Consider the following 11,030-nt stretch of genomic DNA (forward strand, 5'->3'; position numbering starts at 1 on the left):
CCATATGCTAGTTCCAGCTTCACAAATGTGGGAATCTGGTGCACTTCACCATCTCAAATGAAATACCTTTGGACCTTCGTTCAAAAAAACGAAACATATTTGAGACACCACTTACTGTAAAATGAATCACATCATCACCAAACTTCAAACTTCGTGATTCATTTTATCACAAGGGAGTGCCAATGACTAACAATTCTTTAAAAAAGACATTATTGCCTCGATATATGTTGAGAAAATTGTCATATTGGTCTAATCCTGGTGTAGAGAATGCATTTCTCTTTGGAGTGAATATGTTTCTAAATGTTAGCATTTGCTCATCTTTGCAGTTCTTGTTCTTTTCGAGCATAATAGCAACCATTAGCCATGCTACAAGGCATAGGTAGTAGTGTGTGACTTTAATGACACACCTACACACATTGCTGTAGGAGACGGATGATGAAGATGAAGAGTCTTGCTACATTAAGGAGCGCCTCCTGGCCTTCCTGCGCTGGCTGCAGGGTCTCCACTGGTTCCAGCGTCTCAGAAACAAAAGGCAACAAACCCGAGCTCTGCCAAATCTCTGGACATATCTCTACTCTGCCTTTCTTTTTTATTCTGCATCGGAATTAGATTGACATACATGTCTAAAGTATGCAGTCAAGTACTGCATACTTGAGACATTTAATACGCACAATATCAGCAAGTGGTTTCACATCTAAACACATTTTTCTGGGCATGTAGGGATAATTCTGGTTTATTACAACTTATGTGATATTTTTGTCAGTTTAGCCATCGATTCTGTTGCTAATCAGAACATTGTATTCATCACTTTAACAGCTGAGATAAATACTTGGCCAGACAAAGACAATAACTTGTTTTTTTCTTTTTAAATGTTAAGCAAATTTCACAAAAGTAGACAAAAGAGTGTAGCAGTATTCCATATTGAACACATGTTCACCGAGTTAACTGGTGAGCTCAGGGAACATTGTGACGTCACTGGACACGATCACTCATAGTTTACAGACCCGCTTCCCGCTTCAACCTACAGTACTCAACTGTAGTTGTGCTTACAGTTTCAATCTGACTACACTGTAAAAAATCACAGAAAAAAATCGGATAATGTCCTGGCAGAAAATTACCAGTACCTTTTCCATTAAGTTTACGGACATTTCTCTTAATCCAAGAATGGAAAATTCTGAAGATTTACAGTATATCCTCTGTACCTTTAATGGACTTTTCTGGTAATTAAAAAGTACAGAAAAACACCTGTGAAAAATCATTACAGAAAATTCCTTCATATTAACACAGTATATTAGCCAATATTTCTACGGACTTTCCTAACAGTGTACAATACAATGGAACTCTCTCTCTGCTCATGTCTTAACTGTCAAAATCTCTAACAAAGGCATAAAAATGCCCCACGAAATACTTAAAAAAAAAAAAATATGGGATAAAGGCCTGGTTAGAGACCTACTCTCAGATGCAGAACAGATGTAACATAAATGGGCTGTTTCCCTAGATAGGCTTTAAAAATATAGAGAAAAGTGTGCAGGTGTCTTCTTGCTGAGAGGGGGTCAACCTACACTCCTCTTCCTCACACTGCTCTATAACACAAAATAATCAGTAATGTCACCATAGTCCAGTACTGAACTAACTTTGGCCCAATACCTATTTGTTGGGCTGGTAGCCATCTTGGTCCACAGTGGCCACACCAGTTTGTATCCAATGAAACCATAAACCAAAAAAAGGCATATAAAGCCAAACCTAACACTGTCCAGTGTGTTTGGCATGTGTGGTTGAAGTGTGTTTGCTCCATCCTTTTTGCATCTGAGTGAAATCTGTTTTTACATCTTCAGAAATGATAATGCAAGATGTGGATGCTGAACGTAGAAAATACACAGCTCCTATCTGATGATTCCACTCGCAGCTTCCTGCTGAGAGCGCCTGCACTCAGTTGTCTGACAAAGAACTGAAAATCTCACACTCTCACCTCAGCTACAACAGGCATGGGGGAAAATTGCCGGCTCTAAAAATAGCTCAGCATGAAGATGCCTGAAAGCTAAAGAAGCCACAGTGAACAAAATGTCAGGGCAGGAAGGGACCTTTAAGCAGAAAAAAAACAAACCCCACTCTTCTATTTTGTTATTTTGTTTTCTTTGGTGGAGAGGAATGCTGAAGAATACATGTACACTAGCACACTATTGGTACATGCCGGTTGGAAGTGGTATCTTTTTCAGAGGAATATGAGTGACATACCATTTATAGGTGCAATATTTAGACAGAAAGGCAGCAGCATACCAATGGCCAACATTTACGTATGGCATATTCATCTAACTGGCATATGCCATTGAAACAAGAGTGCCCTACAATCAGCCACCTTTCCATCTCATTCCAAAGTGCATAAAGATAGAAAAAACTGCCACCTGCTGGGTGTTTGCACTCTGGCTTAAATGGCAGTTGATCATTTCAGGCAGCCTCAACTGAGAACGTGACAGACTGCGAAACTGAGAGACATATTAACCTGTAAACCAGGAACAGCCATGCAAAAAGTCACTCGGCGTCATTTCTCTTTTAAATTATATGATCCCTGCCACACAGTATTGTGCAAGAGACATTTGTAAATCCAAGTTAAAAGGGTGATAGTGGTCAAAACCGATGTAGAAGTAAAATTAAAACAACACTCAATGTCAGTCATGAAATCTAAAATTGTAGGTTGATGTACCAATAACTCATCTCTCTGCAGATGTGACCAAGTAACCGCACAGACCCAATAAATGAAGGGTGCTCACAGAAAGTTTACTGTACTACACTTTAGAGTTCCCAATGCCAAGTTTTACTAAAGGGCCTATTTCCTGTGATTCTATTATCAACATGATTCAAATTGATGGTGACAATCCATTCATGTATTCCTCCCTGAATAAATAAAGGGGAAAAAAAGAGAACGAGTTGGTAGGAAAGGATTGTGAACCGTAGTCTCTAGTCTTAATGCCATATGCACTGTGCACCCATCCTTCACCACTTGTCACTTGTCTAGAAACCATAAACAAGTTGTTCGAATAAACAACCAGTGTTGTCATTTTATTCTAAAAGAAGGACAGTCTCAATAGGACATTGTCTCCTCTGTTGATTGGAACATTTTGCTCGCCTAAAAATGTCTTGTTCAGCTGTAGCACCCTGCCAACCAAAGCTAGCTGGCTAGTGCTAGCGTTAGCTGGTAACTTAAGGGAAACTCTGCCAATTTTCCACCAGCTCTGTGTAATGCCGTACATGCATATGAACAACACCAGTCCTTGGAGGTCCATGTTTACCCACCGGCAAAACTCTGCTTAATGTCTCGCGTCAGCAGGTTGAAAATCGCAGACTTTCCCTCTTTAGCGTGCAGCTTAGCTTAACCATAGATGACACTGGCTTAGGCTCCCCAGCTCCACCCTTTTTTCCAAATATGGTCACTTCTGGCTCCAAAATACCAAGATGGCGACAGCCAAAATTCATACTCCTGGGTTCAAAACGGCAGTTCACAAACCAATGGGTGACGTCATTGATGCTATACGTCCATCATTTTTACAGTCTATGCTTCTTTTGTACAACACCAGCCTCTAGTGGGATCGTGCCCCTAATTCAAAAGCACAACTTGTAGCTACTTAAGGAAGCAGCGAGAAAAGCACTCCCCAGACTTGCATCTTTGCCCCTCCCCCCTCTTCTTCTCTCGCTCCACAGCCAAACACACTGAGGTTGGATTAGAAAATCAAAGCTTCTTGTCTCCATGAACAACCATACCCTGCTGAAGCTGCCATTGTTTTCCCAGTTTTGCATGCTAATCAGGCCTAGTTCTATTTCTGTTTGAAATCCTTTGCTATATGCTGGGATCTGGATTTGATTGGAGTGCTCTGATGGTGTATTTTCAGTGATAGAGGTTCTGAACGTAAAGTGGTGTATTTCTAAAATAGTGTAGCCATTGTGACTCCATGGTTCGTGCTAACAAAGTATATTTGGGAAAGCTACGTGAGTCCTACAGCTTTCAAATTAAACATGATTTCTACGTGAATCCTTTCTAACGCTTGTCTCTGAGTCCGACCCAAAGTAAACACAGGAAGTAGCTGCCTGGGATGGCCATAATGGCTAACTGTATAGGTCAACTTCTGCAGGTCGCTTCCCTGAATCTCTACAACAGAGGTGCCATGTGCAAAGTTAGCATGACACAGAGAGTCACAATGACCACATTTATGGAAAATACAGCATATAGTGGAAATACACTAGAATTTTCCTTTTAATCCACCCAAATTCGAAACTTCTTCCTTTTTGGTTTTCTGATTTTTTTTCTGTTATAAAAAACACCTTAGATGATTCTGTTATTTGGAGCCTTCCCTCAGAGATATATTTGTGGCTGAACTCTAGGAGACATCATGGTCTATACTCTTTTGGCTGATGATGGCTAGAATTTCTAGGAAAACTCTCACCAAGTGCAGCTTGAAATTTACTTTTGAGGGATTCATCCAAATAAAAGTTTCCTGTCAGACCAACCTGAATACCTTGTTTCCTCTGTCCTGATTGGTTTCCTTTCCTCCCTGCAGAATCACATCGCCTTCGCTGAGGTCACATGACGTGGAGTCGGCCGTGTGGCAGACCCATTGGACGTCCACGCTCTTCACCGTCCAATCCAATTAACCGGAGTGCAGCGCTAAACCCATTCTCTGTGTGTGTCTGGTCTGCGGTATGTTGTTCTATGTTGTCTTTATCAGGCCGCTGTTGTCATTTGCAGCTTCTTGTATTCCAGGAAAAAAAAAATAACTTAAGAAGAGTCAGTAACTCAGTGGGACAGGTTGCTTCTGCTTTCTCCATCTATGCACTTATTCTGAACCCTTTTAAATCTCGCCACCAAAATGAAGCCTGTTGCGAGGCGGACAGGTTGTACACTGTGGGACACTAGAAGAACAAGAGAAGAACTGGACTGCACCATCTCAACTCTGCCAAGGTCCAATATGTTCTCCGGTTTGGTTATGTTGTGTAAAACAGCGTTGTTCCAATCAGATGGCTGTAAGTCGTTAAGTTGAGTGAGAGTGTCCAAACAGAGAAAGATGAAGAACCCTCTCTTGTTATGTAGCTAAAGTTTTGTTTTTGCTGTCATCACATCATCTTTATAACATTCAGAGGGCTGCTGTGAATATCTGAATATGACATTGACTGCTGGGCCCATATTTATCAAACCAAATGTGACATTTTGACTTAAAGGAGCAGTGCGTTTACCTTGCATGGCAGCTGGATTCTCGCGAGAGTTGCGATTTATTTGGGCAATTTTTATGCATTTGTTAGATATTTTGACAGTTGAGACATGACAGGAAATGTGGAGAGAGAGATGGGGAAGGACATGCGACAGGACATGGTTCCTGTCCAGACTCCTGTTTTATTGTAGTTAGATTGATTTGCTACTGGTTTGATGTCTTGTCTTACCTTGCACAGCAGCTGAATTCTCATGATATCACAAGATCATGCGAGAAGCTACTGACAGCTACAGCGTGGTTTATGTGTGTTTGACGGCCGCGACTGTTTGTTCAAAACAACAATGGCGGACTTGACGGACAGATGGTTCATCCAATCACCTGCCAGGTATTTTTTGAAAGTGCCTGCCCTTTTCCAATGACGGCTTCTCACATGGTTCTGTGTTAAAAAGAACAAACATCTGGCTCGTCAGGTTACATGACACCTGCCAGCTTCTGTAGATTTTCACAAGTCTTGCAATAAAAAGCACTAAAGGTAAAGAAAAACTACAATGGATGGCAGGTTGGCAGAGTGTAGGATTCAGGGGGGTATTGGCAGAAATGGAATATAATCATATTTATGTTTTCATCAGTGTAAAATCACCTGAAACTAAGAATTGTTGTGTTTATGTTTAGCTTAGAATATAATTAATTTCTACATAGGGAGCAGGTCCTCTTCCATGGAGCCTGCCATGTTTCTACAGTAGCCCAGAACGGACAAACCAAAAACTGGCTCTAAAAAGGGCCTTTTGCTTTTTTACGTTACCTGAAGGCCACCATGGGTTCTCTGCATGCTCGCAAAGGAACGGATGAGGGGAATGGTATTCAGTTGCAATCTGCGACCTCACCACTAGATGCCACTAAATCCTACACACTGCTCCTTTAAATGAAAGATAAAACTCAAAAAAAGTATTTTGACTTAAAATATTCTCTCACCACCCAAGCCGTTTCTTTAATGCTTTTTCAGATTTTGAGTAAAACGTTGACATGTTTTTTTGTCTGTTTTCTTCTTTTTTTTTTTACATTTTTGAACCAGCCTTTAGACAGCAGTTCGGAGGCAGGAGGGCAGCTTGCGTGACACTCAGGTCTACATAAGATTTGAGATTTGGGAGATGGGAGAGTGTATGTTGGCTCCTCTGCATCCTGTGGTTACCCATGAAACACAAATCTGCATAGACCTGCAGACATTTACAGTACCTGTATCTTTGGGAAACCAGAAGCCTCACTCCCTCTGTCTCTTTGGAAATTCTAATCATGATGTGTTAAACTCATTTAGTAGTCTAAATGTTTGAGGACAGACCCATGTCAGTAGAAACTGCTGTTTTGGGAGGAGCTGATGAGCTGGCTTTATAAAGACGGGTTGTGGAGTTTTGAAAGACTCAGGCGTTTACCAGGCAGCGAGGGTCTCTTGCAACTCTGGAAGTGCACTACTTAATCAATTGTGTATGGCTTAAAGTATGATTCTTGGATTATGTTTGATAAATATGGGCTCAGGTAAAAGTAGCAAATTAGGAAACCTGCAAAACGTTATGTCTTTATATTCATATGTCCTTTACTGCTCCTGACATCTCTATGAGAAAGGGTGTGTGTACAAGAGTGTATAGGTGTGTGTACAGTACACAGTATATACAGTAGGGTCCAACCAATGAAAACACTATACAATCGTTATTTTAACGAAACCCTCAAGGGTTAGTTAGCCGCACCAGACAATCACCACTTCCCTCTCTCTTTCGTTTTTATCCCCCTTTTTGTGGTTAATAATAGGAACGAGGTGTGTGGTAGCAGGTGTAATAATCCAACACTGTACATGAGGAATGGCCACAGTAAGAAGAATGCAACCAGTTTGCTTTCTTTTATTCTTTTGAAAGCTACAAAAAAACACAAAGGTCAGCCTGACTCACAGGCCAAAACTGAGATTTCTATCGTATGAATTTATTAGTCTTCTCCATATCACTTCTGATGTGTTCTGATATGTCAAATCAGGTTCCAGTGATGAAAGAAAATCTACAGTTGAGATGTTTGCTCCTCTTTTCTCTGAAAAAGTATTTATTCATGGCCTGTGACTCCAGTTTCAAACAAAAATGGAGCCATGCTGGGCTGGCGTCCCACTGGGAACTGTAGTTCCATCTCACAGCCAATCAGGACATGAACAGCTTTGATCTTCAGCTGGGCTACAACTTTTCTTTTTGTTTGCACAATTGTTTTTTCTCTGTCATGTAGCTCAGTGTAACATTGAACACAAAAGAATAACTTTACTGCAATCTTGTCCGCTTTTTAGTTACTTTTATTCATTGGTTACTATCCCATCATAATAGATATATTGCATTTTGTTTTAATAGATACATGTTTTTTTTTACAATTGAGTCATATTCCTATTTTATTAGCTGTCTATTAGAAGGTGAGACCTGTTACAATACAGAGACTTTTTCAACGTCACACAAAACAGTTGGTTATGAAACATTTAATGGAACATTCTGGTATTTTGGTAAGTCTTCTGGGTGGCTGTCTTCCCCAGATTAAGATAAGAAGATTTATCTCTGTCTACAGTACGGGATACATTTAGCCTAGCTTAATACAAAGACTGGACGCAGAGGAATACTGTTCCGTTTTACGAATTTTCTTTTTTAATATTGTGTGTCGTCACATCGCGCACCTATTTATTTTTGTATGTGAAGTGCAAGATATAAGGATACATGATGTGATCTAGCTAGGCTATCTCTGTACTGGACATGCTATCCACATTTTCATGTTACTCTGGGTAACACAGCAAACAGACATATTTACCAATAATATGAAAAACAGAAAAGAAACACCTGGACTTTAGCTGAAACTGCTCATGTTTGGCCTTTGAATTTGAACAAATTACTTAAACTTGCAATCATTAATATTTTTGGCTAGTAACCCTAGTTTGTGACTATTGTGTAGGCAGAAGGTCTGGCAATGCTAGACTATATATATATATATAGTCTAGCATTGCCAGACCTTCTTCCAGTCTGGCTGGTCCACACAGCATCCTGGAGGGGAGAAAAACATGCTCTGGTTTATTGGCATTTCTTTAAACCAATCACAATTCGTCTTGGGCAGTGCTAAGCGCCGCACGGAGCCACGGTGCCGCTGCAAAATAGCCTCAGGAAGGAACTTGTTTTGGTGGAACGTGTACATTCAAAAGTAGTTTTAGTCGTGCAACAGAAAACTCAGATTGGACAGATAGTCTAGCTAGCTGTCTGGATTTACCCTGCAGAGATCTGAGGAACAGTTAACCATAGTCCTCAGAAATCCACTGGAGTTTAAAATTACAACACAAAGAAAGAAGAAGGAAACGGACATCCAGAGGAACCTCCGGCGGCACCGGAGCAATCCCCTAAATTAATCGTCGTCAATATAGACTATTATATATAAACCTTGGGGTTAAGGTTCCAATCATCCACGGCAAAGTCCCTGGTTGCATGCCCATCTCTCTCCCCTTAATTCATGTTATCTCTCTAATAAAGATTGTTTTAAAAGTTGTCGGTATATTTTAGAAAAAAAAACAATGCTTAGCTCTTCTAATGTAATTGTAATACATGAAACTGGGGCAAGCTATCGGCAGACAGACAAAGCAACTTATTGGTAATCAGTGGAGCAGATACTTCCCTCCCAAGTTAGTGGAGGTCAAACCAGAGCTAAAAGGAGAGAGAATATTGGACTATTGTTTTGATGTTTTTTCTGTCCTGTAGTGGCCAAAAATGAATTAATGCACCTTCAACGGCCCTTTTCAGTTGTGGCTGATTAGACCTCTTCCCAGGTCTGTGTGGGTGTGTATAGACTGATTGATTAACATCTTCCTGAGACTCTTGTGAGCTTTGTTGCACCTGAGAGGGCAGGACAATGACAGCGTTATCATTCTTATTGGTAGAAAAGATGTGTGACCTAATAAATTCCCATCTAAGCTCCGGCCCACCTTCAACCTGAGCAAAGGTCTAATCAGGCAGAATAACTGAAATCACCTGTGTGGGTGTTCAGAGGCTTTATCTGGTCCATCAATTGATTGATTTTTCATCTATAATAACTGTTTCATGCATAACTAACATGAATGCTAGTGATGAATGGACACGTATATTTGTATCAAATTCAAAGTCCCGTCCCTCGTTTGTACTAAGCCATTCTTCTTTGTAGCAATAACATGTCAGGCTTTCTTTTCCATTAGGAGAGAGGAATGCGTTGAAGATCTAATTCTGTTGCCCCTTCAAATATCTATTTTTGTAAGAATTACTGAAGCACTTATGACTAAGGACTCCAGGCAGGACCATGCAAAGCGCAGCACTTTAAATCAAGCTGTAACTCCTCTCATTGCTAATGAAACGGCCACCCATGTTGCAGCTGCTTGAAAACAAACATTACACCGAATATTCAGGACTCTAAAAAACAAAACAAATATGCTCATATGTGCATCGCAAGAGCTACTTCACTATCCTAGTGTATATATATATATATATATATATATATATATATATATATATATAAAGGAAAAGAGAACTGATCAATCCTTTTGGTCATATTCCAATTTCACTGCTGTCTATTTTCTTATGACTGTGCACTGTGCGAGTGTCCACGATAAATGTCTATTTTATTCCTCAGATAGCTGTTATTGCTTCTTTATGTCATTTTGCTGAAATGAGGTATATTTCATGTTACTGTTCAAATTTATAGTTCAATTTTTTTGTACTCTGTTTTGTGAATAGTGACATTCATGTTTGTTATGTTGATATTTATGTTCCCTACCTTGCTGTGATGTCGCAGCTTCCCTTAATTGAGCTTCTTCTGAGACAAACGTTACAAACCTTTCTGAACTTGTAGTTTTGGACCCCCCCCCACACACACACACACACACACACACACACACACACGCACACAGTCATGTGATTTCTTTGCTTCTAGTGGAACATTTTGTATGGATGTTGTTGCTCTTCTACTATCCCAGTTTATAGTATTCATATTTCTTTTTCAAATGTTTCTTCTTTTTCAACTTGATTTCAAATTGTGACCTTTTACACTGTAGAACATGATGAAAAATGTACAGCCTTGAATAAAAAACATTAAAAGAGATCAAACATTGTTCTCCAGGAATGCTGGTCATTCTTCGGTTTTAAAAGCAATGTAACATGTATGATGTTGAATCTCTGCCACATTACGTTCATTTAGCTTCAAGTGCATCCAACCATGTGGTTACAACCCAAATAATCATGCAAGTACAACAACTTCTTCAAGTGCTACATTTAGAGACAATAAGTTATAAACAATATGTTTCTAAATATATTTTTCTTTATATCATTTTATAATTATTATTGATTAGTATCAGTCTTTAAGAAACAGTTAAATAAATAACAGTCATGTTCTATTCTAACTTCTTTAGTCCTATGACACTTATGATAAACATTACAAGATGTTTCAACTGCAGTTTTTCAACCTTTTGAGCACAACAAAATAATATCTGAACAAATAAGTGTCATAAAGTGTCAATGTGGATCATTCAACAAATCCGAACTAATGATACAGCTGTTTCCAAGAATCCAGCAGAGGCAGAAGGGAAAACAAGGTTTTTCCACGCAGTCCAGTGTAAGTCAAATGCAAAATATGGGTGAGAATTGAATCTGCTCAATATTTGCACAAATAAAGGCACTCAACGGCATGAAGAACACAGTAAAGACTGAGATGAGCAGCCGCAGCCCATTTCAAGCTTAGCCCTCTTCCTCAGGCGATTATCTGACTGTTTAGTTTCGCTTTAACAGTGTGCAATTTTTGGCGGTTGCACTTAAT

General features: G+C 39.7%; 1 protein-coding gene across 4 annotated transcripts in view; it reads left to right on the forward strand.

Moving 5' to 3' along the window:
- The window catches only part of plppr5b (phospholipid phosphatase related 5b), a 153,055-nt gene extending 145,560 nt beyond the window's left edge, over positions 1-7,495 (forward strand). For all 4 annotated transcript variants that reach the window (XM_031300149.2, XM_035998235.1, XM_031300150.2 and 1 more), the window contains one exon: positions 4,551-7,495. In XM_031300149.2, coding sequence (XP_031156009.1) covers positions 4,551-4,580 — 30 coding nt within the window. In that variant the 3' untranslated portion in view covers positions 4,581-7,495. The remainder of the gene's footprint in view (positions 1-4,550) is intronic.
- Positions 7,496-11,030: the final 3,535 nt, after the last annotated feature.

The sequence above is a fragment of the Sander lucioperca genome, chromosome 23 (genome assembly GCF_008315115.2).
Source record: "Sander lucioperca isolate FBNREF2018 chromosome 23, SLUC_FBN_1.2, whole genome shotgun sequence".
Taxonomy (NCBI): Eukaryota; Metazoa; Chordata; class Actinopteri; order Perciformes; family Percidae; genus Sander; species Sander lucioperca.